Genomic DNA, 26,893 nt, shown 5'->3' with positions numbered 1-26,893 from the left:
CCACCTCCCCGCCCCGCCCGGCCCGGCGGGTTGACCTGTCCGCCCTCCGCGCTGGGAGGGGAGGGGCGCGGCGCTGCCTTGGCGCCTGCGCGGCGGGCGGGGCGCTGGGTGCGGGAGGGGGCGGACAAGATGGCGGAGGCCGGCGGCGGCGGCCCGGGGGCCGGCTGCGAGAGGAGCTCCGCGGAGCCCCCTCCTCCTCCTCAGTCCCCTCCGGCAGAAGGGAAGGCTCTGAGCGCGGCCGAGTACGCGCGGCGGGTGCACCAGTGGCTGTGGGACTCGTACTGCGGCTACCTCAGCTGGCAGAGCGGGCTGCCCGCCCTCCTCGCCGCCTCCGCCGCGGCCAGCGCCGCCCCGCAGCCCCCGGCCCCCGCCGCAGCGGGGGGAGCCGCGGCCACCGCCGCCGCCTCCGCCGCCTCCACCGCCGCCTACTACAGCCCCTTCTACCTGCTGGCCCCCGCCTGGCCGCAGGCAGCGGGCAGCAGGCCCGGCCCCACGCCCCGGGCTGCCCCCGGCAGCGCCACAGCCCCCAGGGAGCCGGCGGGGCGGCCGGCAGGTGAGTGGGGGCTGCGCGCAAAGAGGCGTTTGTTTTGTTTTTATTTTTTATTATTTCTTTATTATTTTTGTTAAGTGCGTGGGCTCGCTCAGCAGGGCCTGGGGCGTGAGCGCTGGAGGAGCGGGGAGGTGTTTGTTTGGGGGAGGTGTTTTTGGGGGAGGTTTGTGGCGGAGCGCGGCGCGCAGGGGTCTCCTCAGGAGGCTGTGGAGGGACGGTGAGCATCGCCCTGAGAAATGGGGAAAAAAAAAACAAACAAAACCATCCAGGAAGGGCTGCGGGCAGGCTCTGGGTTAAAGGCAGGTGCCGCTCCGCGGGGCAAAGTGCGGCGTGGCGGAGCGGCTGCGTTTGTACAAGCTCAGAGCAGGAGGGGAGAGCACCTTGACTTGCACCTCCCCCCGTTGGAAGGGAAGGGAGCCTGGCTTTTATTTCAGGGTACCCACAAAGCAGTGTTTTCCCTAATGGTGCCCTGAGTTGGAACTACAGGTTGCTTGCGAACAGATGGTGCCAGTCATCGAAGCGGACGCTGATACGGGGCAAAGTCTAGCCTGAAGCGCTCCTTGCTATTTTATTGCTGTCTTGTGTTGTTCTTCAGCAACAAATTCTGTGTGCTAAAGGCGTTTTGGGGCGCGAAGAGCCCCGTTAAGAGCATTAAGCAGCCTTAATGCTGCAGAGCAGAGCTGTGGGGAGTGCTCAATACTGTTGCAACACCTGGCCGTCCTAGGAGAAGTCTCCGTGTGATGCAGCGATAGCCGTGCGATTACATGGGTGCCCTGGCTCCAGATTGCAAACGGATGATGTATCTGGAACAGCTAAAGTGATTACATCTCCTCTTCTGCTGCGGATTAATGTCCCCGCAGCAGGCTGGGCAGGACAGGACGCGTTTCCATGCTGGTGCCCCTGCAAGCGACAGCCCGGCGTGCTTACCTAAGCTGGAATATGTGACAGCTTGTTAATGTTGCAGATCTTAAATGGGGCTGGCAAAAAGTGGAGCTGGTGACTGCCTCGTCCAGCTCCGTCTGAGTGTCAGAGCACCAGTATTGCACTCTGGGCAGCAGCAAGCTTTGTGTGGTTTAAGACGCTTTGTCCCCTTGCCCCTCCCTGCCCTACTGTAGGAGATTACTGCTCTTATGCTGGGAACAGCAGGACAAAAAGCGTGCTGGCGCCTCGGCTGCCCTGTCACGCTGCCTGCTTGACTGCTGTAGCCCCCCTTAATGACTAGTGTAATACAGGGTCGCTGTGGTGGACGTGTGCCAGAGTCAAGGGCTGCCGAGGTTTCTCAGCCTAATGGAGTTTGACAGGGTCTGAGTACTTCCTTCCATGCCCCAGACACTCAGCTTCCTCCTTATTCAGCTGTTGAGCCTGGTGCCTCCAAGTGACAGCGTGCCCCTGGCTCCAGCCTTACCCGACTGGCCGGCCCTGTGCTGTCTGCTGCTGCGTGCTGGCTCTGGCGCTGAGCAGGCTGCATGAAGGAAACCCCAGTTAGAACCGAGTTGACACCCTGGGCGTGCTCTGACCATGAGCAGTGCATCTATTTTAGCGTTGTTTACGTGAGGAAATTACTATTCAACAGCATCAATGCAGAGTTAACAGGATTTGGGAGATACCGAATGGTGGATGGGTCTAGATGAAGTTCGTTTTTAATTATTTAACGAGCGCAACATTACTCTTTGGAAACTGGTGAAAATAAACCTTGTTTCCTCTGCTTTAGCCTTTTGAGGTGGTGTTAGCAGCAACAGCTTATTACTGTGAATACTTTTTTGCCCCAGCCTGCCCTTGGCCAATTATGCTGAGAAATGGGTTACATTTTCTGTCTGATCGCAGGGCAGCTGCTGTGTTTCGTCCTAATAAGCAGTCTGTAGGAATGTTTATGGTCAGGTGTGACTAATACACTAATTGGCTGCTGTTCCTGGGTCCGACATGAGACAAAGCAGGCTGCATTTTTCGTTGAGAGCTGCTATTTGGTACAGGCTGAAGGCTTGCTAAGGAGTTATATGAATCTTCCTTAGATCTAGACTGTCAGATTTAGTGAAATTGTTTCTGTGTGAGGCTCTTTTAAATGAAAGAATGCAAAAATTGATACATCTCCAGTGTGCCTCAGCTCTTCAGAGGGGTGGGATTTTGCTGGTAATCCTCATCATAAGGGGACTCAGAGCTCGGAAAGAGTTTAACTGAATTTCAGAAGGCTCTTGTAAGCTAAATAATTCAGATAATTTCTTGTTGATAGATTTTGTAGATTTTCTTAGTGTGAGCCAGGATGGCGATCGTGGTTTAGTGAGAGTCAGCCAACAGGCAATAAACTCTTCATTTAGAGCACTCCAATCTGGGTCACGTTAACTATTTCTCTTACAGGTCGCGAGTTCCTTATCCCTTCACTGGCCCACAGGTTCATAGCAGAGATGGTGGATTTCTTTATTCTCTTCTTCATCAAAGCGACCATTGTTTTAAGTATTATGCACCTCAGTGGGATAAAGTAAGTAGAATAACTTAACGGTTTGTTACACACAGCCTTAAGCTCTTTGAGGTGTCGTGGTGTGGTTGTGTGTGTGGTGTGGTTGGCACTGAGTCTGCGTGTGTAAGGTCAGAAACAATTGTTTACCTCTAAGACTATCTGCTTCTTTAACGGTAGGTGTCACAGAGCTCACTGAGCTCCTCTACTTTGGCTGGTGTAAATCAAATATTTGTGTCTGGTTAGGGGATCAGAGCTCGGAGTACGAGCACAGTTACATTTCTGAATCCACGTTTTCTGCTAAAAGAGCCTTCCCCATGGTGACCAAATGTAAGCTGATAGTGTATGGAAAACATCTTTCACCTAGGTTGAACTGATGCTTGAAAAGTGCGTGGAAGAGGGTTAAAACCCAAGCAATCACTATGTCAGTGTATATTATTAGTATTTGTTGTTCAAATAAACACGCAAATAAAATGCTGACCTCTCAGTGCTATTCAGTTGCCAAAATCTGCAACTCCTACCTGACAGCTTGTATTTCTAATTTGATTTTAGTAGGCTGAAAATGATGCAAAATGAAGTCCTGGGAAGTTGGAGAACTGTGTGCACTGCTTCTGCCAAGTAGTGGAGGTGATGGAAAGAGAAGGCATCTCTTACTTTCTGAATTAACTTATAATATGTTCAATATCACGACTTTAGAAAGAGCAAGGAGGTTGCTTATAAATAACTTCAGGAAAATGTTCTCCTTTTTTTTTTTTCCCTCCCTCTTGGTGAGATGTTTGCTGGAGGTCAGACTGAGGAGTTGTCAGGAAAAAGTACATCCTCACAGGCAAAAAAAAAAAAAAAAAAAGGAAATGCAGGTTGTGACGTGCGATCATTTTCTCAATCCTGAAGTCTGACAAGTCCTTGTCTAACTGCATCAAAAGCATGTCCATGCCACTGCTGGGTCATAATGTTAAATCTGTAGGGTTGTGAAAATACCCAGTTGACTCCAAATGGATGCTTTGTGTAGCTTTGTTAGGGTAAATAGCTGAAGGCTGCAATTGCTAAAGTTGAAACCTTCCAGTTGTACATCCGCGTGCATGCATCTACGAGCACACAGTGATAGCTGTAGGGATTGGAGAGTGACAAATCAGTCTTGGTCATGCAACAGGAGATGAAGCTCTGTTGCTTTCCTAGGGTGACTTGCAAATTCTCCCAGGCATTTATGAATGCTTTTTTTTTTTTTTCCCTCCCTGTAAAGAAGTGACTTGCATCCATTCCATTTGTGCAGTTAGATGATTGCAGAACCCTTGTGTACCTTGCAAGAAGTTGAGGAGCTTTTTAATACCAGAACTAAAGGAGTAAATTCTAATATTAAACACCAGTAGTGGGAGCAGGGTCAAATAAGCTCAGTTTGTTGTTGTGTTTTGTCACTCAAGTTGTCTTATTTTGAACAGGGACATCTCTAAATTTGCTATGCATTACATAATAGAAGAAATAGATGAAGATACATCCATGGAAGACTTGCAGAAAATGATGGTAGTAGCTCTCATCTACAGGTTATTAGTCTGCTTCTATGAGGTAATTACTCACAAATAGTAGCGTCTGTAACTAATAGTTGTCAGTTCTTGAATAAGGTAAAAAATAAAATTCTGTCATCGTTGGCTGATGAAGTAAGTCCTCTTTATTTTGGGTTTTGTGAAGCTGTGTAGCTTTTACGCAGTTGTGATGAAGACCAAGTTTGCCAAACCCATCGACAGCACCGTGCTGTGTGGGATTGAACAAACTTTTCTTTTGCAGATAATCTGTATTTGGGGAGCAGGAGGAGCTACCCCAGGGAAGTTCTTGCTCGGACTGCGAGTTGTGACGTGTGACACATCTGTACTCGTTGCTCCCAGCCGTGTGCTAGTCATTCCTTCCTCAAATGTCAGCATGACAACGTAAGTGCGCTTAGCCTACGCTGCTTTCAGGGTAGTGTTACAGAAAGCACCCGATTTATGAAGGAAATGCACATTTTCTTTCTTTATTATTGGCTTTTGCAATAACTGGACTGCGTGATTTTTAAATCACAAAACCTGAGAATTGTTTTGGCAATCATGAATATTCTCCAAGTTAGGTGGTAAAACAATCTCTTCTAAATTCTTTTTAATGCTATACAAAAACCGAGGCACTAAACTGAAGGCTGGCTAACTACTAACCTAAGCAGAAAAGTCAAAATACGACAACAAGTGTTTTATTTTCATTTCAGGTCTACAATAAGAGCTTTGATCAAGAATTTTTCTATTGCTTCCTTTTTTCCTGCATTCATTACACTGCTGTTTTTTCAGCACAACAGAACAGCCTATGATATTGTAGCAGGAACTATTGTGGTAAGAAGAAATGGAATCAGATGATGCCAAAAGGTGATGGATTTCCAGACTGTTTTTTGAGCACCACCCCCAAATGAAACAAAGACCTACCCCAAAACTCAAATTGAGATGACCATCGGAATCTTTTGCCCAAATTAAAGCAGAATGATTCAGAAGATAAAGGAAATGGGTTGCTCCAGTATGGTGCCAGCAGCTACCTTCAAAGTATTGGAGTTTTCACAAATGCCAAAGAAATTTGAGAGAAACAAGACGCAGTAAATCTGAAGTATTAACCTTAGATTGACAGGGAAGTAAGCGGCTGTACTGTTAACTGCAGCTAGGTGCTGTTCTGTTTGTCAGTCTAGGGAAAGCAGATTCAGAGAAATACTCCACCTCAAAAGAAACGTTCCTAGTTTTGGGTGTTGGCAGGTAACTCGAAAATGTTGTTTTCCAAGCAGTTGCCCGAGCTGTATCGCAAACTGAGGGGAAGGGAACTGCAGTATTAGACAGTGAGGCAAATCATGTTAATTAAATTGCCAGATGTGCAGTGTTTATTACTTCACAGGGCACATTTCCTCACCTCTTAAAGTATTTTATCTATCTGAACATTGATGTGACAAGTTTTTTTGCATGATTCTCATAAGCATTGTCATTATTTCACGTGTCAGAGCTCATGAAGAGGTGAAACACTAGCTGCTTTTTCTTTGGGAAGGCTGTGTTACACTGCAGTGTTAGTGACTTGGCATGTACATAATTCTGGAGCTGTGAACAGTACACATCATCTGCTTCTGGTCGGAATGAAAGCACTCGTCTCTTTCTTGCATAGAATTATACCAAGCGGAACAATTGAATGAGTTTCAGGAGCATGCAGAAAATAATAACTGAAATGCGTGTCATGGGTATAAATCCACAGAAGTACAAGTACTGGTTATGTTCACTTTATGTTCTGGCTAATTGTTTGTATATTCGGAATAACAACTACTGAATAAAAAAGCCTAATATTTTGCATGATTACATAGCTCTGGTAATTTGTTCTTATGTCATTTAGTGTCTTGGAAAGGACTACACACCACAATGTTGATATTTTATTCCTCTCTTAGTAAGAGTTTGGAACTCTTCCAAGACCCAGTTTTTGTCTGTCCCTCCCTGAGGCTGTTGGCTCTAACCCTACCTTCAATCTTGGAGGCTGGTGGTAGAATTATTTTTATGGGTTCTTGTTTCTATCTCTTTAGGTGAAATAAACTAAAAAAAATGCAGAATATTAATGTTACTCTTTCTGAGTTAATAAATGGTGTTGTTTATTAAGGCAACTTCTGCATCTATCTTCATTTCCCATGCTATTTTAAGGACCAGTGTTGCTGCTTAATTGACCCCTCAAAGTGCATGCAGCTGAAATAGAACCCAAGAGAGCTTATTTCACTGTTCTTTCAAAGAATTGCACCCTTGACAAGAGTGTTAACATTAAAAGTTGAGGAACAGCTATCACCCTGACAAGCTAAAGCTAACGTTAAGGTGTGTGTTGCCTACTTACACTCTCAGTATGAATGCCAAAGGAAGTTTTAGGCCACTTCCTGTAGTGGTGACCTAGAAACTGGGCTTTAAGATGGGCCTGGGGAGCAAAACAGTTGCATAGAGGTTATTTCTAATGTTTCAGGTTTAAGGGACAGTTATCTCCTTACCCTGTTAGAAAATACTACCACTTGCATAGCAGGTAAAGAAAAACAGCAGACTTGCCTAGGGAAAGATGTATACGGTGTACTGTTGTAAACTTCAACTTTTAGTTTGACGTGTGTGTGTGTGTATTCCCTTGAAAAGACTCCAGTTTTCTAGTGGTAGGCTGAGTATGTATGTGGTAGGTAAAAGTGGAAAAACATCTATCATAGAAATACTGATTTGTGTTCCATGAATTTCCCAAAAGTGAAAATTAAAGTTTGTCTTCCTGTCAAGTCTAGTACAGGGTTAGAAAAGTACCTTTTTTGTAACACTGGCAGCTGTAGAAATACAAAGCAGCATTAGGGGAAGATGTTTAAAGCTTATGCAACTACTTTAAGGCCTTTCTCCCTTTTGTGGTACTAGAGGGAAGGAGAGCTTTCAGTTCTAGCTGCAGCAAGTGTCAGGATCTCAACCATAAACCATGTGCTGTGGCTTAAAGTTCAGCTGTAGTCCTCTCCCTTCACCAGAATGTCTGTTCTCTGAGAAGCTTTTCTCACTCCTATACCAATGCAGAAACCACATTATCTATTTACAATGAGGTATGCTTTATCTTTCTCAATTAGAATGCTGGTAAACATTTGTAAGATCACTTTTTTGTTTGTGTGGTTGTGAGAAACTGTAAAAATTAACTGCAACCACTGTAGCAAGACAAAACTCTTTAAGTAAAGACAGCTTAAGACTGTCAAAAAGCAGAGGTTGCAGAAAGCATGTACCACCACCCAACTCAGGCTGCGTGCATTGCCTTGTGCAGTTCTAACTGCAGATGTTGTCAATGGGAGTTCAAACAGCCAGAAAATATTTTATAGTTTTTATTGATGGCATTTATCCCATGAATTAACATGTTAATTATACTGTAATAAACATGGCTTTAATATTAAACTTTTCCTTATTATCCAAAGTCACCACAGTCCATTTCAGTAAATATAAAAATATATACTTAATACTTTGTACAATACTGGTTTTTGGTCCAAACAAAAATGGATCAGAAAAGCCAATAAACTTACTTTAAGAATTCCCAATTTTAAAGATTTTCTAAATGGATTTAGGCAACTTTGAATAATGGGATTTACATAAAATCTGAGACAATACTAAACAAAAATGGCCTTAACACACAAAATTAAAATTTCAATTTCACAGATTTGTTATGCCAAAAAAGTACATAGAGAAACAAAACTTATTTACACGTTTCAATAATAAAATAACAAAGGTGAGACGTGGTAAAGGGCTGTAAGAATGAAAATATAGAAATAGCATATATAGTTATTAAATGGAGAACTACAGATCTAACAAGTCCTTAGCATGAATCATTCTTATTTCAGTCTTTCTCTATCAGAAAATTTTAGTGCACTATACACCCAAACTCACTCACTTCACACATACACCAGCACAAACTCAGCATAGAAATCATTCATTAAAACATTCTCTACTCTATACAGAATCCCTCACTAATATAATTACAATTTGGAGGCGTCAGTAAACGCGGATGAGCGCACATAGTGGTGCAGATGAAGAGGTATTGTACAAGCCATTCGCTGTGCAGGCTATACTCATGTCTATAGCCGGACCATGCCGAGTCCGTGAAAGAGATAACTTGCCGGATTCTAGAATAGTTTCGCTTGAGAAGGGCTCTGTTGCCAACTCTACTCATTAAAAAAGAACTAAATGAGGGAGGGTAGGAGGGGGCAGCAGAGTTTTACAGTCCTTGAAGCAGATCTGACTTCAGCTATCCCAGCATGAGGTATGATCCCAACAATTGAACAATGCAGGGTAGCAGCTGCTTTGAAAGTTGCTTTACGTATCAGCCGGTTATTTTCTACGTCTAAATGCAGTCTTTATCTTCCGACCAGAAACCGAAGATCCAGATGCAGAGAAAATATTTTTTCCATTAGTCCTATCAAAAGAAATTAGTAGTTCAGAGTTTAGGACAGTGTAGCTGAAAATTCAGTAGCAGCACTGAGTAGATATTCCAGAACAATTGTTCTATCGTCTGGCTCTCTAGTTAGCAGCTGGCAACAAACAGCGTATGACGAACAGGAGGAGAGTTCCAGAAACCAAAAGCAATTAAATCTCTCTTATTCAGCAGGTAAGTAGCAGTACAATGGCTAAATATGGATTTTATTTTTCAAGAACAAGAAAATTGCACGTGTTGATGCGTGGTATTTCTGAGAACTAGTCTCCTTTACAACTACCGTCGCTTAGTTAGCCAGTCACGCTAACACATCAAGGAAGGATCCCAAATTTACACCAAATTCCAAGGTTCATTTGAATACCTCACGACTTAACAGCAGTAGAGGCTGCACACAGTCCACCGACATTACCCAAAGCTCAAGTGAAATTCTGATACAGTCTCTTACCCCACTGTAAATGCCGGAGGTTGGCTGAATGAAAATCCCGAAGAGCCAGAAGGCTGTGCCGATGCTGTTGGTGCAGTAGGATTTGCACCAAAAGTAAAGACTCCCGGGTTATTTGGAAAATTGAAATTAGAAGTGTTACTTCCAAACTGGAACACAGGACCTGGGAAGGTGGGGTGGAAGCAGAAGAGAACAAGAAAGTTGTCATTTGAGTTCATCCTTTCCATCCTCGTGTTCCTGCTATTATATCTAACAGATGTTTCTTTAAACTCACTCAAGATGACGAAGTTCAGGGTGGGAGGGAGGTTTACCAGAAATGCTAGATTACAACAGGAACAATGCTTCGAAAAAATCATTCACTTCAGTAGAGAATCATAAAAGGATTCTTAACCAACATTGCTAGGATGCAGCTAATGAATTGCTTGCTAATTTCTGCACAGCTTATACCTGTGTACACTGCAGTTTATTAATGAAGCCGTAAGTTATAGTACTGAATCATGTAGATTTGCTATTTAAACAAACTGCTGTGTTAATGGCATGAATCTGGGAGACACAGCACCTAATCTTAAAAAAAGATTCCTATTAAAGTAACACAGACAAAACATGGGGATTTTTATCTTTAAACTCTTAATTAACAAAATACTAATACATTGTGCCAACTTATTACTCATCAGTTACAAGTAGGTTACTTGTAATGGAGGCTATTTTGTAGAACTTCTGAGAGGAACGAGGCTTTTTCCCCTTTTTGTGCCTGATGTTATGCTATTAGATACGCATATTCTGGCAGTGTGGTGGTAGTTTTATTATTTTAATTTTTAATAATTTCTAGTGTGGAACAACACCTTCTTATGCTCAAAAGGATCATTCCCCCCAGCATGTATATCATATTTCATTAGTAAAAGCAACTTTAAATAGAACCTGAACCCACACATGCTTAGGACTAATTCTGGCAATGTATTTCCCACAAGAAAACCCCTGATCCAAATAAGTCGCCAAAGCCTGTTAACAAAGCCAAAAAAAATAAGAACTTTTCTGTAGCGAATCCAAAAAGAACCCGTTTGCAGTCCTTCTGCTATTCTGGCTTGTACAACCTGATCAGCGAATACTCCACATTTGGCACTTAATTTTATTTGCTATTTTTTGTCAAGAAAATAAAAGCCAATAATCAGCAGTGGGGTTGCAAGCTCTGCGTTTGCTCAGTCTCTTGTGGGACTTACGGTGAAGTTGGCACACCTACAGCACATCTTCAGGAGTGAGACACAAATTACTCAGCCCTGTACCCGTTATTTTTATGGAGGTTAATTCTTACAGCTAAGCACACACAGAAGGCAGAAGTCTTCTTACTCCACAGTTAAGATGCACTTCATGGAAACAAACAAACAAACAAACGACTCTGAGACCAAAAAAGTTAGAGAATGGTCAGCACTCACCAGCGCTGGAGGTACCAGAGCCAAAACCTGGCTGTTGGCTCGCCTGCTGTCCGAACACAGGGGGCTGAGTACTGCTCGTCACAGAGCCGAAGGCAGGAGGAGCAGGCTGAGAGCCCGCTGAAAACAATGTTGTCGACAGCGATCCAAAACTCGGAGTGTTTGGCTGGCTGGACCCCTGGCTCTGGCCAAATGCTGGTGGCTGACTGGCACCAAATGCTGGGCCAGCAGCAGGTGCTGAAGACCCAGAGCCAAACACAAACGAAGAGGACAACCCTCAGGGAACAGAAGAGAAATTTCAGTATATGCAGGGCTTTTTTTTTGTTTGTTTGTTTGTTTTTGTTGCAGAATGACTCTACGCATCACATTTTCCAAGTCTGGTAAACGAATACTTCAAATATTTGAGATAGATCTTAATGTTTACAGGCAAGTATGTAAAACAACAAACTACCTCAGTCCTATCCCGGCTGGCTGCTTTTCATGTTACTTACAAGAAAAGGTGCATGTTAACAACTCGGACAACATTCATCTCAAACACATTGGCTGTCTAGGCTGAAATTACTGTCTTAGGCATTCATGTTCTAGAAACAAACTCCCACAAACGGTACACGTTAATTTATATTTACTAAGAGCTGCTTCTATCACTTATATATACATAGAACATTAAAATACATAAATCAGCATATATATATATATATATAGAGGTTATATATGATATATATATATGATATATATATATATATATGATATATATATATATGATATATATATATATAGAGGTTCAAAATACAGCTCCTGATCTATTAGGACCTGTATTTTCATTCTTGCCAGCAGCTGCACCCCTTCCCTGTCCAAGTGTTTACCATTATCAGTTCTGGAGGCCAAATCACGCCTGCAGGAATCTAACTATACTCAAAAACTCAGTTTAGTAGAGTAATTCTGTCCCTTCCCATAACGGATAACAAGCTCATTCAATTAGCTGTTTCGGTTCTTCAAGGCCAGCAGAAATAATGAAACAACAATACGTGATTGAACAATGACTCTGAACATACAGCACATCTGCTGAGCAAAAAGGGACATTTTCAACAGCACTATTAATTGGAATGTAATGTAAGCAGCCATCGTGCAACAGAAAGCACCATCTACTGCACCGTAACTTGGAATGGCTGGCTGCTTTTCTTTCCAAGAAGAAAAACATAAATGGTAGCAGTTAACACAGACCTGAAGGCTTCTGCATTGGAACAACAACAACAACAAATCTTTTGCGAAGATTTTTGAAAGATGGCTTAATCTGCAGGTTCAGTTGATCTGCTTATGGCTGTAATTTAGTATGGCTCTTTCTCTGCATGTGGTATACAAAAATTAGTGTAAATTTAATTTCCAGGAATGACAAGATTAAGCCCTCAGATCAAAATGAAATTGAACCTGTAAGGAAGATACTACATCTGTCTCCAAGGACTGCTAAGCTAGCAGGAATACCCATTCCATTATTTAGCCGTTTCAGCCGTGTTACACGGCTAAATTCATGCCAGACTTCAGTAAGAGTAATGCATTTCGAACACCAAGAAAAACTTTAGATTCTCATTTCTGCCTTCAGTGACTTGGCAGACACCTGAAACACTTGCTACTGTGCTCATTAGAAGCCACTCCTTAGGAAGCAGCAATTGTGTGTACAGATACTATGCTTATATGTACTTGTAAAGGACTGACCTGGCAAATCTTGATGTTATTTACAACACTTGAGAGATTTAGGTATGGGAGGGAAAAATTAGGGAAGCTGTAATTAATTGACTTCTCATCTTCTAATCTTAAATACTGGACCGATATTGAGAAGAGGGAAACCATACTTCTCATGGGGAAAAGTGCCCAAATAAATTAAAAGCCAGTAAGGGGCTGTCCGTCGCACAAAACAATACCAGTTCATTTCTATCCTGTATTTCCCAGACCATCTGTGAAAATCTGAGCCCCAGGCGTCAACGTTTTTCTTTGGTCTGCTATCTAATGGCAAAAATGAGAAAAACGTCTTTTTAAATGTACCTGTTGAACTTGATGTGGTTGTGGCTCCAAAGGTAAATCCAGGGTTTGCATTGCTACTGCTGGCTCCTGAACCGAAGACAAACGGAGCAACGGCTACACCAGTGCTGGAAGATGTGGTTGCTGGTTTGTTTTCTTGGGAGAAGCCAAAGGACTGAGATGTCGTAGATTCTGCAGAGTTGCCAAATGTGGAGCTGCTCACAGTGTTGCTGGCTTGTCCAAACACAAAAGGTGCAGGGACCGGTGCAGGGTTGGAGGAAGAGGTGACGCTGCCAAACACGCTGCTGCTGTTGGCTGAAGTGGTGGGTATGGCTGCGCTGGAGGAAGCAGAGCTCAAAAAGCTGAAGGATGGTTTTGCTGCTCCTTGATCTGAGAGGAAGAACACGACATGAGCCACTGCAAGACGCCAAAGGAACTACAGCAGACTCCGTTTCAATCCCTGTACAAAGAGCAATCCTGAACGACACCTCGGTTACGCTCCAGGTACTGGTGATTCCGTCAGATCCAGATTTAACATGCTGATTGCTGCCATCCACAAATCAAGGAGTGGAAGACTTGTGATGAGCAAGGACGCCCCCCTGCAGTCTCGAGGCTTTATGTATTGGTCACAAACACCAAGAGTTGGCTGTAATTATCTGAACCAGTATTAAGCAGTACCTCTGACCTCTTCAAACAAAAATATCTTTCAGGTACTCTTATAAGAACAACATCAATTGCCTGCACCAGTTTTATGGCCTTGCTAAAGGGAGCACTGAAAAGCACAGTGGTACAGCTTCTTTTGTAGCCTGTTCAGAAATGACAGCCCTGTGCCTACAGCTTCAGATCAGGCCAAGCTTACCAGCCCAACTCTTACAGCTAAGTTCACTGCACCTGAATGCCTTGAAGACGTGCTTTTAGGAGCCATGGAGAAGAACCTGCTGTTAAGACCACCGTTACAAAGTACTGAGTGTTGTTTTACACTTCAAATAGAACTATCTGCTAAAGTCATTCATCAGCTTTCCCTAAGCTGCTGCTCTCTCATTACTGAATGTGTTCCTGCTCTCAGTTTCCCACTAACTTTTTCCCCCAGCCTTTATGGCCCCTTTTCATCTACGACACTTTTAAGGGACTACATCATGGTGAAAAATGCTGGTTAACACTTCCTTTTACACAAGGTGCCTCATGAAATTTTCCTGACTAAACCAAACCCCAGAACTTTAACTAGAAGGGGAAGCAAACAAACACACACACCTCCCCTGCCACCAAATCTCCCCAAAACAGATCTGTTCAGGAACAGATCAACTAGAAGAATACTGCGATTAAAATCAGTATAGCCCTCAACACTGCTTTTGTTCAGGATTACTAGCCAACGTCCTTTCCCTGACCACTTCTGGAATTAATACTGAATTCCATACTCTAAAGCATGGCTGGTAAGTCATACAAATGACAGTTAGCAATCAGAATTTTTCCACGCAGTGATCATCAATAAGAACTCCAATCCTCTACTGCAGCCTTTTAACAAAGTAAAGGAAAGCAGAACTGTGTAGTGACTGTTAAGTGATTTTTGGACTTTCGTAGTAGTAGAGAAACAGCACTACGCTCTGTAGCACAGGCACAAGTACATGGGAGTAAGATCCTCGCTCTCATCTCTTTCTTCTCTGAAAAACGCTCGGGTGAGGCCTCTATTTCACCATACTAATGATTTTACCACCAGCTGTACTGCTAGCATTGAGACAGTCCAACTTCTGTGCTTGTACAAGATTAAGTTCCTTAAGTTCCTTAAGGTGTCACAATTTTTTGCCTAAACCTAGTGTCAAAACTCATTGAGATCAAAAAAGGAATTGCTGCTAATTGTGTACGTATCAGTAACTAGGGCAGAAAACACACAATGCATGAATTAAACTTTTTCTAAAGCTCTAGTACACGAACATATCGAATCTCACCAATTTTTTTCTAGTATAGTTTCAGAGTTCTTCTTTGATGGACATAAGCAGACAAGCGAAGACAAAAGATATTCTGTTTACCTGAAGTACTGGTTTGGACCCCAAATGAAAAAGCTGGCTTTGCTTGCTCAGGTTCCTTCTCTGATGGTTTAACGAAACTGAAGTTGAATATAGGTTTTGCTGTGCTCTCTTCTTTTGTATGCTCGGACTTCCCAACTGAAAAGATAGGCTGTGCCTTTGACTCTTCAGCGTCAGCTTTCTTTCCAAACGCTAATGGAGCAGCAGAAGTGACAGAATCCTGCTTCTCTTCTGTCCTTCCCAAAATAAACTGTGAGGCAGCTGCAGACTCTGCACTGCCAAAGGAGAAGCCTCCTTTTGTTGAAGGAGCTTCGTCCTTCTTCTCATCTGGCTTCTTAAATGCAAAAGAAGCTGATACAACCTCCTGGTCTCCAGTAGTTCCAAAAGTGAAGCCACTGACTCCAGTTTTATTCTCGTTGGCAGCCATGGCAGTAGCAGAACTTGTACCAAAAGCAAAACCTCCCAATACTGGTTCCTCTTTCTTTTCCTGCTGTCCCAGGCTCGCGGCCCCAAACCGAAATGTTGAAGGAGCCTGACTACTTGTAGATGGAAGGCCAAAGGTAAAACTGTTACTTTTTCCTTCTTTTTTACTCTCTTCTGATTTAGATAGCGAGGATGAAACTCCAAATTTGAAGTCCCCTGGTGTACTAGGAAACTTAAATCCCCCAACCACATTGTTGGAGGATGCAGATTCAGAGGCAATGCCAAACTTGAAGCCCCCTTGTTCTCCAAATTTGAAACTTCCCGTGCTATCTAACGTATGAGAAGACTCAGAGGATGATGATGACTGAACACCAAATGTAAACGATGGTAAGGCAGCATTTGTGGACACAGTAGCAGTACCAAAACCTGCAGAAATAAGTGAACATCAGGTTTGTAACACATGGTGTACCTGCAGTACATGAAGGTTTTAACAACACTCTAGTCCTGATCTTTCCAGTCAAAACTGTTTAAAAAACAACCCACCAAACAGTAAAACAGGAAAACCCCATGCTTCCTCCCTACATCAACCTTTTCACAATTGTGTTTTCTGTCTACCACCTGGCTTTAAAAAGTACAGAAACTTCTTTGAAAGATCATGTTTTTAGTCTGCACTCCAAATGAACAACACGTAGGGCATGTAAAGAACAAGCATGTCATTAATGAAAGCTTTTCTCTAGAAAGGATAAATTTATTCTTGGGGAAAAGTGTGGAAACAGCTGTTATCTTATCGAGGCAATATTCCTATAGGAAAAATGAACAATTACACCACACCTCAAAGGAAAAAATAATTGTGCTTGAAAAGTAAGAAAATAAAAAATCAGAGCAAAACAAAAAATAAAACACAGAACACGCATCCTCGTTTTAATCAGTAAGCGTTACCTTTGAGATCTGCTTTGGTGCCTGGCTTTGCACTTTCACAGGCTACACACTTTGTGGCCTCTGCTTTGTTTCGAACCAAGCAGGTCTCACAATCCCAGCTTCCTTCAGGCTTCTTAAATTTGTCTAAATCCAGAAATTCTCCAGAAGGAGCAGAAAATGTCGATGCACTGCTACTGGTCACAGGTGTTAGACCCTCTACAAGAAAAACAAGACAGTTAACCATCCTGTTTGAACATCAACTATAAAATGAACATTAACTTTTAAATTTGGTTTATCAGACCCCACAGAAATGTTCAAAACAACTCTGAGACGCCCCCCTCCACCCCAGAAAAAACAAAAGCCATCAAAAACCCACAAAGAAGTCCAAGAGAATCAACTCTGACTGAAATCCATTACCTTACCTCACGAAATTTCAGTCTTACTGTACAGGATGATTACAAAAGCCCGATCTAGTCCATCTCAAATTGTTTCATCCCAGATATATTTGCAAAGGTGTTTTTTGATGTAATGGCATATTAAGTGACGTTTAGAGTCAAAGTTAAAATCAGAATCGTATTTTAAAAACAATACAACCACGCTCAAAATCAATTACAGTCGCGCACAATGGGAAACAACCCAGGACTGCCCTCAACAAGTTACCCAGCGGGTCACTCACTTTCTTGAAGCCTATCACTGACCTTCATAGGCATCTCTCTGCTTTAGCTTAAGACCAGTTAAGACTACAGCACTGTCTTGAAATCTGGCTTTGCCTCAATTACATACAAATGGTGAATAGAGGCATTTGGGCCATATTTTGTAATTATTTTTACTTATTTCTGAAAGAGAAAACACACAGCAATTTTTATCTCTTTCTATGGAGTTCTCATTTGCGCCAGTGAAAAATCAGTACGTCGTTTTTGAATTAAGTCACCCAGTCCAGCCATCTTCCCTCACCAGCTGCAAAGCAGGGCATATTTGCATTGATCCAGCTCCGTACCAATAGGTTTCACAACCGCTTCAATTTATGCGACAGGCTGGAACCTGGGCTGAGACCTCTGAAGTGCCTGTAAACCAATCCTGCAGGCAGCCTCTAATCCATCAACTGGATCTGGGAATCACGTTGCTTAAAATGTTCCATAAATGCAACGTACTTTTCTTCTGTACAAGATTCACAGAGGCTAAGATGGAAACAACAGGAAAAAATAAAAAGGACCATACCTGGTTTCTCAGACTGACAAGCTACACATTTGTTATCTTCTGCCTTATTTGATACAAGACATATTGCACAGTCCCAAGAGCCTTTCGGCTTCTTAAATTTGTCTCCAAAGTCCAGAGTGAGTGTCGTGTCAGTGCTGCTCGAGGAGGATGTCACTGTCACTGAGCTGTCTGTCACCACTGGTAATGTCAGAGCAGGCATTACTCCCGTTCCAGGTTTTGGCGTCTCACATGCTATACATTTTGTCGCTTCCGGTTTGTTTTGGACAAGACAGGTATCACAATCCCACGTTCCAGCTACTGTTTTGAATTTGTCTCCAAAGCCCAGCATCTCTGCTGGGGGCGCTGTTGGCTTTGAGGTGTCACATTGGCTTGAACTTATTGTCTGTTTCGTAGTCTCGACTGTCGATGCTTTAGTCGCTTGACAAGTTACACATTTGTTGTCTATGTCTTTGTTTTGCAGAAAAGGGTCACATGTATCAGATTGCCAGTATGATGCTTGTTTAGAAGTCTCTTTACCTGCAGAAAAAGTTGTTATTGCAGGCCTAGTATAAATCACTGTGCTTGTTGTAGGTTGTGCAGATGTAGAAGAGTGTGTTTTCAAAAATCCAAAGTCTAGGGAGCAAGAAAAAATAAGTCAGACTGTTAGCGCAGCACCTCACTACATGCAACTAAGTGACTTTACTAGGGGACAAACATTTCAACTCAGGTGCCAATGGTTATAACCAGACATTCAGACCCAGCGCAACAGGAAGGCCCCAGAAATCTTATCTAAACGGATGAAATTTCATATGCTGCACTGGCTCACAACAGAACATTTATTTAAAGCTTCATTTAACTCTTTGTTTCCGAGGAAGTTTCAAATCAAAATTTGCACTGCTTGAGACAAGTACGAACAAACAGCTGACAGGTTTGACAGCCCAACGCGGAATGGAAATAATACAATTTCATTAAGATGCGATGCCCAATCGAATCAAATTTCTAGAGCTCCTCCTTCCGTAACAGATGACTCAAATTTACTTTAGTAAATGTACGGAAGTTTGTACTTGAAGCAGCAATCCATGCAGTATTTTCCCACAGATGCTGAATATTAATTAAATAATAAAAACTCGAGACAATTGAACAACTGTCTAATTTTCTACAATATTTGTTCAAAATGCATCGCACACAGGACAACTCCTGATTCAAAGGTGGCAATTTTAACAGAAAAGACAAGCTACTAATACAGAAACACTAAAGGAAACGCATCTTGAATAGCAGCTCAAGTTGCTCGTAAATGTACATTGAACGTAGTTGTTTTGTGGTTTTTTGTTTGCTTTTTTTTTTTTTGCTGTTTTGTTTTTAAATCAGAAGTGAAGTTTTTGAACAATGTGGATTTAGATTCTGCTTCTTTTAAACTGATACAGTGAATGTCACAGATTTGCAGCTTTTGCAATATCTTTAGAACCGAAACTCTTTACTATTCTTTCTGCACCTGGGCTGAAGGTGGGACAGGAGCGTCGAGATTTACAAACATTTCCTTTTCAATTCCACAAATTGTATTTACTTAAAATGAAACATTGATCATCTAGCTAGTTCTCTTAGTACCTCCGTTACAGTTACATCCTAACACATAAAGGAGATGCAACCCATCTGGTTTTCAACTTGCAGTTTTACTTCCAGCAACAAAGACAACTTCACTTAGAATAGAAGGGGCAGATGCACCCTAACAAACGCAGCGCTTAATGTAATGCTCTCCTATGTTCATATTTATAGAAAATACTCTCTTAACCATAAGTTTGTTGGTTGTTTGTTTGTTTGAAATCAAAAATGCTAGCGTATTTTTTAAAAGGAGTTCATTATCTCACCAGGGTTTTTTAGAACGTCTAAGACGCTTCCTTCCTTTAATCCTCGTCCATATTTAAAGGGAACTCTGAAGGGAACAGCAACAAAACCTTGTTTGTCCTCTTGCTCATTGTTGGTGGATGCGGATGAGCTAGTTTCTTTTGAAACAAAAGAAAACAAACAGCTGTCACAATGCGACCTACCTAGAGCACATTATACTCACTTGCGTTAGAAACAAGAATTTCCAACTTTCATGCTTCTCACGGAAGAACCTTCACCAATTCTACTTACTTTATAATGGTTTATAATTACAAGCAATAAAAACGGATCTGTCACTGGAAAAATACTGCAGAAGTCCAACACTGCCCGGAATTGCTAGCATGCACAGACAGGACAGGTTTAAGATTTAATAAAGAAGAAAAGAAAAATCAGCACTTCAGATGTGAAGTGCTAAGATTTCAGTTACCTAGGGTAAGAAAGGACGTCACGGGCGTATCACCGGATCCAGAAAGCTCTGATGATTTTACAACGGGAACACTAAATGTAAACCCAATCTGCTATGAACAAGAGAGGTTTTTCAGAGCCACAGGAACGTCAATCAAATGCATACACAAAACCAAATCTGAAAGCTGGTCTTCACATTTGTAGCATGCATGCTGAATGACAAATTATAAGCCAGAAGCCTACATAGTTCTCTCCATCAAGGCAGACTCAGCTTTAGTGTTCTGCAACAGCCTACTAAATGCCTAAGAAAACAAGTCTAGCTTCTTTATTAGTTTACTTACAGGAAATGTAGATAGCACTTCTGCCTCCGTAGACTTCACAATTGGAGATGAAAATGCAAATGCAGGACTGCTAGCATTACTTGTTGGCTGTATCTGTATTTTCAAAAGAATTCAAGGTTTACATTTAAGAGCAACAACTACCTGAATTCACTACCCAACACAAGTCCTGCAGTGACGTTGAAAAGCTTGATGTTTCAGTTATTTTGCAGACAGAAGTAGTAATAAAACAAAGTCAAGTTTCCTAGTGGGTATAGGACAATATCTTCACAACCAAATTCCAGAAACCCAGAGGAAAAGCTGGAGATGCTACTTAGGTCTAAATGCATGGAAAAGCAAACCAGGAAGCTGAAGAACGGTAAACTCAGCCCAGTGACACTCCAAGAACTTCAGCAAACACCTCAACGTATTACATCAGCTACCTACTTCAAACCATACAAAAATATTTCAATTGCTCTGGAACAGATTGATGTTTATTTTATTGCAATAATATGCCAATTATTGCACCCTAGGCTCATTCTATGCGAGGCTTATACGACCACATTACCTCTAATTTAATAACTTAAATAAAGTTGTGGTTTAACCATTGTAGGCAACTAAGCACCACACAGCCACTCGCTCACTCCCTTCAAGTGGAACAGGGAAAAGAACTGGAAACAAAGAAGTGAAGTTGTTAAATTTGAGGTACCATTAATGACTCATCACAGTAATGGCTACCTGGAAAGACGAATGCCATAACCCTGTACGTACCCCCAGCTCCTTCCCCTTCTTTCCCCCACCATTTATTGCTGGGAATGATGCTAAATGGTGTGGAATATCCCCTTGGTCCTCTGGGGTCGGTTGTCCTGGCTGGGTCCCCTCCCAGCCTCTTGTGCATACCCAACCTCCTCGCTGGCAGGGCGGTGTGAGAAACAGAAAAGGACTCGTCACTGTGCAAGCACTGCTCAGCAACAGCTAAAACACCAGTGCCTTACCAACACTGTTTTGGTCACAAATCTGCAACGCAGCACCATCTACTATGAAGAAAATTAACTCTACCCCCGCCCAAATCAGTATAAATAGCTTGCCATAAAAGCCACACCCCATTCCCCCCCTGAATCCCACAGCATTTGAAGCAGTTACACAATCGCATTAAACAGAAGTTTGCAAGGTCTAAGACTGAGAGAAGCAGAATCAAAACATTTGTGCGTTTTTCCCCAAACTGGCATGCGACCCCAATTTATTCAGCCAAGCACAAACTAACATTCATTAGCTTGACGAGCACCACACAACTCGCAACAAAGCGGCATACTCACCCGAAGAAGTACTGACAGCAAAAAGACTTACCTGGCCCGCCGCCGTGATTGCCACGTCTCCCGCCGCCATTGAATTTGTCATGCTCGTCGTAGTCGTCGCCGCTGAATCTGTCTTGCTCTTTGCCAGTGTTAGATAAGGTATGCCCGTCGCCACTGCTGGGTATGTCACGCCCACCGACACCGCTGGATATGTCACGCTCCCCCCTGCCACTGAGTATGTCATTTGTTCTACCTCCTCCTCCTCCTCCTCTTCCTCCTCTAGATATGTCATGTTCGCCTCCGCTGCTGATGGATTGCCCGCCCCCGGCGCTGCAGCTGGATTTCCCACCCCCGGCGCTACTGCCGGGTTTCCCTCGCCTGCTGCTGCTGCTGCATTTCCTGCAACTGCATCTGCTTTGCGACTTCCCATATCTCCCGCTGCTTCTCCATGGCCCGTGCCTGTCGCTTCCACTCTTCTTGAAATTCCTGTTTTCGCCGCTCGATTATCCAGGCCAGCTCCTTCTGCAGGGCTTCCCATGCCTTTTGCTTCTGCTGGATTCGCTCTTCCCGTCGCTGCTGCCGGCGTTGCCATGCCCAGCGCTGCAGCAGGCGTTGCAATGCCCGTTGCTGCCTCTGGAGTGGCAACGCGCTTTGCTGCTGCTGGAATTGCCATGCCCGTCGCAGCTGCTGGAGTTGCCATGCTCGTTGCAGCTGTTGAAACAGCGCTTGGTGACGCCCAGACAGCACTACTACCAACAAAACTAAAATTGAACTGAGGCAGCGACGCAGTACCGATGGGTAGGGGGATTTTCGGTAGCACTGGTTCCTCCACTTCCTAAAGTTGTAAAAGAAAAATTTAAATTTACCAGACGTACTTTTACAAGACTACTTTCTCACATTGTCCCACCCAATTTATTAACAAAATGAAATCAAACAAAAACCCATGCAAATTCAGAGAAAGCAAGTTTCCAGGAGAAAGCCTGATCTCCCCACCTCTGTCCACTAGGTCTTTTTAATTTATGGCAGGCCTGCTTCCACATAATACTCTGTTCAACAACTGTACAGCAAGAACACTGAAAGTTAACTCAAAACCTGTGCAGAACAAAGAGGCACAGATCAGATTTTTCTTTTCCTTTCCTATACTTTGGTCATCAGAGCTCTAGAGAAGCATCATCCTTTCTAACTACCCTCACACCTCTTCAATTAAGAGTACACTCTCAAGACAAATGAGAAAGCGTTCCTCTTGCAAAATTAGGCAGGAGGGTTGCCAAAGTTTCTAAAGTCACTACAGCAGTGAACGTGGAAAAAGGTCATGTTTCAAGAAGCAGGTAGCTTCAACAACCAACCTAAACGCAAAAAGCACCAAAGAAAGTCAGACTAGCAGCACTGAAGACTCTATTCTGGTAAATACAGCCCATACCACGTATCGGGACACAAATGCAAAAGTCAGAAAACGCTGTTTTCAAAACTTCCATTTTTATCCCTTCCACTTACTTTATTTGATTACTAAGATTGGATGAGTTATGTTTTAAATGACGTAGACAATCTGATCAAAATTTCAACAGTACTATCACGATCTACTTAGAAATGACTAGGCAGGGACGTAAGGAGGTACTACTGATATTCAGTGCATAAGGCAGCTTACGTCTGTTTCACTGTTTTGATTTGAAAAATTTATGGAACTTAGAATATTTGGATCATGTTTGGACCATTTAATGTCCCATTTAATGTTTTTAAACTTAAATTAAATACTTAATATTAAATATTAAATGCTTTAATTAATAAATAACATTTAAATTAAAACTATTTAATTGTAAATACTTTAAATTAAATACTTAACATTAACTTAGTATTAATTAAATATTTACGTTACTATTAAGTATTTAAATTAACTTACAGGCACCTCACATAACATCCAGTAAAAGAAAAAATAATCCGAATATTCACGGTCACAGTTTTATGGAATAGATTTTTCTGATTAAAATGAGAAAAAACTCTCACAAGGAGTTTGGTGATTCTCAAAAATTGAGTCATCATTAGCAGACATGCAGAATGCTGTCTTCTACTACTCTTTTTCAAACTCTTGGCCTGTATCTTTTTATACGACTTAAATATGAAACCAAAAATTAAACTTTTTCTTTCTTTTTATACTTGGCACTCATGTCAAGTATCATTCCTGTATAAAAACTACACAAACCTTCACCAAAACATTACTTCTGTTCTTAGGACTCACGCGTTAAATTGCTAATGAGAAACGTTATAGTTCGAAGAATCTCCAAAGTAGCAGAACTAAAAATTTCAAAATTATGTAAGCAAAGTTCAGGCATTCAAACACAGTAAATCAATTGAGCCTGCTCTGAAACCCACAGGAAAACATCATGCAAAACTAAAGAGGTATTATTATAATGTACTATGATGCAATAAAACTGACACACTTAGCTACTGACTTCAGCAATCTCAGTCACAGCAATTAATTTAAGAGTCACTTACCTGTTCTTGTACAGATCTGGATAAATAGTGTAATCCTCTTTCCCTTCTCATTTTGCCGCCTCCACTACTCATTCCTGAGGACAGACCATTGGATGCGGCAGTACCGAAGTTGTAGCTGGTCACATTTCTCGTAGTTTCACATTTCACACCGCTCACATTTCTGTAGCTGGTCACACAACAGTACAGAAGTTGGGAGAAAAAAAAAGAGAAAAAAAAATTAATCAGACAATTTTTTCCAAGACATTATAGCTGTTATTAGTCCTAGAATTGAAACCTGCTAATCAGAAAAAACGAAAGCTGTCTCACAAGTTGCTAAATGCTGGTAAATACTTGATGTTCTAAATCGGAAAATCTTTATTAACAGCAGCAATGAAAAGGACATACATAAGCGCACCATTCATACGGGAACAACGACTAAGCCAGAAGACCTGAAATAGAAGAGCTGATTTAGATTGCTATTTTCCAACGCTTCCTTTAAACAGGACTGGTTCTCTGATTCTGCGATGAACATGCATCTTTGCAGGGATATAAAAGAACAACTCACGAAAATATAGAAAGAGTGCTCATATGCACTTTTTCACACACGGGACACGCTGCCAACAGCTATGATAGAACAGAGAGGCCGTAGACTTGTGTGGCAAGGTAATACAGCATAAGCTTCAGAAGCAGCTCTGGCTTTCATGTGGCCATCAGCAGCAACAGCAGAGGTGTTTGGGTGTGCCAACATTCCAGTCTTTTCAGACATGAATAGAGATCCCTTTTGTAAGGCACACAAAGGCATTTTTCTGTTACTTAGAAAAGCCTAGACCAAAACCAGAAAGATTTCCTCATCTCAGTGGAAACAGGGAAAAAAATATCCCAAACCAGAAGTGAAATAGGGAATAGCACTAATAAAAGCACTATGGCAAGAAAATGAAGTCTGCCTGGAAAAACTGTGACATCAAAGCTTATCTTGCAGCCAATCAGGAAGTACAAAAGTGCATTAGATCACACTGGAAGACACCAGCTCAAACTCCCAGAAGACTGAGGAGGAGAACTGGTCTAAACCTGTCAAATACTTGACAACAGCCTGCTTAGCACTCTGACTGCATAGAGGAAGACAGATCCCTAAGGCATATGCTCAGACTTTTCTCTAATCCAAACTGTCAATCAATTAGAACACTGAAAAAAAGTCTTACATCAGAATAGGTCTTTATTCGGACAAGTATCGTTTGCCCATAATAGCCCATATTCCTCTTTCTGTTAACGCCTGTCAGCTTCAAGGGGGCAAAGACAATTGTCAGCCTTCAAGCAAGTCTGATCTACAATTGGACTCAGGCTTAACAAAAAAATTTATATATATATATATGTATACACACACACACACATATATAGCATTGGTGGGCCAGAGATTTACTGAATATTCCAACTCAGCTGTCCAAAGGGACTCTTGCCAGCAGATCATTGTGGTGCTCCTGCTCCAGAACATGGCACCCAACAGAGACCAGCACCACAAAAAACACTACCACCACTACCTACTCTACAAACAAAAGGTAGGGCACTGCAATGGACTGTGTCAACAAAATCAAAAGCAGTATGAGTTTTCTGGATCTCCTTCCTACATGGAGAAGTAGAAAGGAGTGCTAACAAAGATAATTCAGAACAGTTTGAAAAAAACATAATTAAAACCCAGCAGCTGTTTGCACCTGTACCAGAACCTTAAAGCCAGTCGCTTCCACCCCTAAAAAGGCGGTGGTTGTGAAGTCGAACTTTTAGATGCCAAGACAAAAACGTTGAGTTCTTTCTGCAAGCCAAAGAATGCCCACGGTCACATAAGAATTGCTTGGCAGATGAGCAGAGTCAGCAAAATTCCCTGCTACTGTTCTTGGAAAAGAGCAACCCCCTAAAAAGGTAGGGTGCAAAATGTCCGAACTCAAGCGTTATTACCCCAAACACCATTTGCCCAGAAGGGAAAGCCATCAATATTATCTGGAGGATAACTCATCCTAACCCTAACCAACTAACTCATTAATTAACATCCTAAACCAAGAAAGCAGTATAACACAAAGCAGTCTCCTCAAGAAGAAGTTCAGTTAATTCTTCTGGATTTAGTTTTTTTATTTTAGAGACGAGTTAGCATTTGGCCTCAAATGATTCTAAACAACACAGGGTCTTCATGTGAACTCAGAGCAAACAATTAACTTCATCATGAAAGGAGCATTAAAAATAAATAAATACTAATAAATCTTCTTCCAGGTTTTTGCTTAAAAAATAAAGAAAAAAAAACTGTGACTCACTTCGCCTACTTTACCTTCTAAAGAATACTTCAGAAAGAATCATTCCATGAGGACAGAGCTTTCAAACTCCCAGCAATTAACTAGCTAAAACTAATAGCTTTTCCCCTAGGGAACATTAAGAGGGACAAATTGTTTTGTTATAAATAAACTGACATACAAACTATGAAATAGCTGTCACAGCAAAATTTGTAACACTAAAGATTTAGTTAAACTACAAAACGATCCCTATTTCCTAGAGAAGGAAAAAATTAGGCCTCCAAAAGCACAGAGCCTTTCCGTGGATACAGCATTATAGCATGCCTTGTTTCCCATCTTCACATCCTACTCAGAAGATAAACTTGGCATAAAAAGTGGTGTATCAGTCATGTATCAGTCATTTTATTATTGTTCATCTTCATTCTTTTCATAAAAGCAACAATTTTCTCAAAGTTACACTGGTCTTCAAACACAATCTGGACTTCGCTGTTCCCTCAAAATACAAAGTTTTCCTTGCATTTCCCATTCCTTTTACTGACAACTGTCACCACCTTTCCAAAAAGGCAAGCATGCAGACTGTACTGAAAAGGAGATTTCTTTCTTCCTTCAAGTAAGTTTTAAATGAATAAATGTCATACCTTCCACATTGTTCTGCTTGCTGTTTCACAGGCGAAGTCTTCTCTCTCATCCACTGCAAGTTAAATTTATTTCAAGATTTAGCTGAATAGATACAGAATACACAAAGTACCCAAAACCACTTATGTGTTGTTTTTTTTTTTTTTTTTTTTTTTTAATTTATTTTTAATTTTATAGCACTGAATACGCCTCACCTACTTAACCTTGTTCCCTAATTCAGCATTGTGG

At 41.9% G+C, this 26,893-nt stretch overlaps 2 protein-coding genes across 11 annotated transcripts in view; one reads left to right on the top strand and one right to left on the bottom strand.

Moving 5' to 3' along the window:
- The first annotated feature begins 86 nt into the window (after positions 1 to 86).
- On the top strand, positions 87 to 6,340 carry FAM8A1 (family with sequence similarity 8 member A1). The gene is made up of 5 exons (XM_038175562.2): positions 87 to 553; positions 2,903 to 3,023; positions 4,436 to 4,559; positions 4,779 to 4,918; positions 5,227 to 6,340. The coding sequence occupies exons 1-5, from the start codon at positions 130 to 132 to the stop codon at positions 5,369 to 5,371; spliced, it is 954 nt and encodes a 317-aa protein (XP_038031490.1). The 5' UTR covers positions 87 to 129; the 3' UTR covers positions 5,372 to 6,340.
- A 1,493-nt stretch (positions 6,341 to 7,833) lies between these two features.
- Positions 7,834 to 26,893, bottom strand: part of NUP153 (nucleoporin 153) — an 88,993-nt gene continuing 69,933 nt past the window's right edge. For 4 of the 10 annotated variants that reach the window (XM_072033986.1, XM_072033979.1, XM_038175554.2 and 1 more), the window contains exons 10-23: positions 26,668 to 26,720; positions 23,778 to 23,943; positions 21,340 to 22,122; positions 20,764 to 20,904; positions 20,017 to 20,109; positions 19,698 to 19,788; positions 19,255 to 19,389; positions 17,411 to 18,022; positions 16,214 to 16,408; positions 14,855 to 15,700; positions 12,855 to 13,220; positions 10,821 to 11,093; positions 9,394 to 9,553; positions 7,834 to 8,930 (exon numbers count right to left, since the gene is read on the bottom strand). In XM_072033986.1, coding sequence (XP_071890087.1) covers positions 8,846 to 8,930; positions 9,394 to 9,553; positions 10,821 to 11,093; positions 12,855 to 13,220; positions 14,855 to 15,700; positions 16,214 to 16,408; positions 17,411 to 18,022; positions 19,255 to 19,389; positions 19,698 to 19,788; positions 20,017 to 20,109; positions 20,764 to 20,904; positions 21,340 to 22,122; positions 23,778 to 23,943; positions 26,668 to 26,720 — 3,999 coding nt within the window. In that variant the 3' untranslated portion in view covers positions 7,834 to 8,845. The remainder of the gene's footprint in view (positions 8,931 to 9,393; positions 9,554 to 10,820; positions 11,094 to 12,854; positions 13,221 to 14,854; positions 15,701 to 16,213; positions 16,409 to 17,410; positions 18,023 to 19,254; positions 19,390 to 19,697; positions 19,789 to 20,016; positions 20,110 to 20,763; positions 20,905 to 21,339; positions 22,123 to 23,777; positions 23,944 to 26,667; positions 26,721 to 26,893) is intronic. The other 6 variants (XM_072033980.1, XM_072033985.1, XM_072033981.1 and 3 more) reach the window with 6 other exon arrangements.

Source organism: Anas platyrhynchos, chromosome 2 (assembly GCF_047663525.1).
Source record: "Anas platyrhynchos isolate ZD024472 breed Pekin duck chromosome 2, IASCAAS_PekinDuck_T2T, whole genome shotgun sequence".
Lineage (NCBI taxonomy): Eukaryota > Metazoa > Chordata > Aves > Anseriformes > Anatidae > Anas > Anas platyrhynchos.
The sequence above is the reverse complement of the archived record's forward strand: the minus strand, read 5'-3'. Positions and strand labels throughout refer to the sequence as shown.

Bases quoted from the DNA above. Each gene is read 5' to 3' on its own strand.
- FAM8A1 (XM_038175562.2), top strand. From the start codon at position 130: ATGGCGGAGGCCGGCGGCGGCGGCCCGGGGGCCGGCTGCGAGAGGAGC. The intron at 554-2,902 runs GTGAGTGGGGGC...TTTCTCTTACAG, and splicing joins GCCGGCGGGGCGGCCGGCAG to GTCGCGAGTTCCTTATCCCT. The intron at 4,919-5,226 runs GTAAGTGCGCTT...TTTTCATTTCAG, and splicing joins TCAAATGTCAGCATGACAAC to GTCTACAATAAGAGCTTTGA.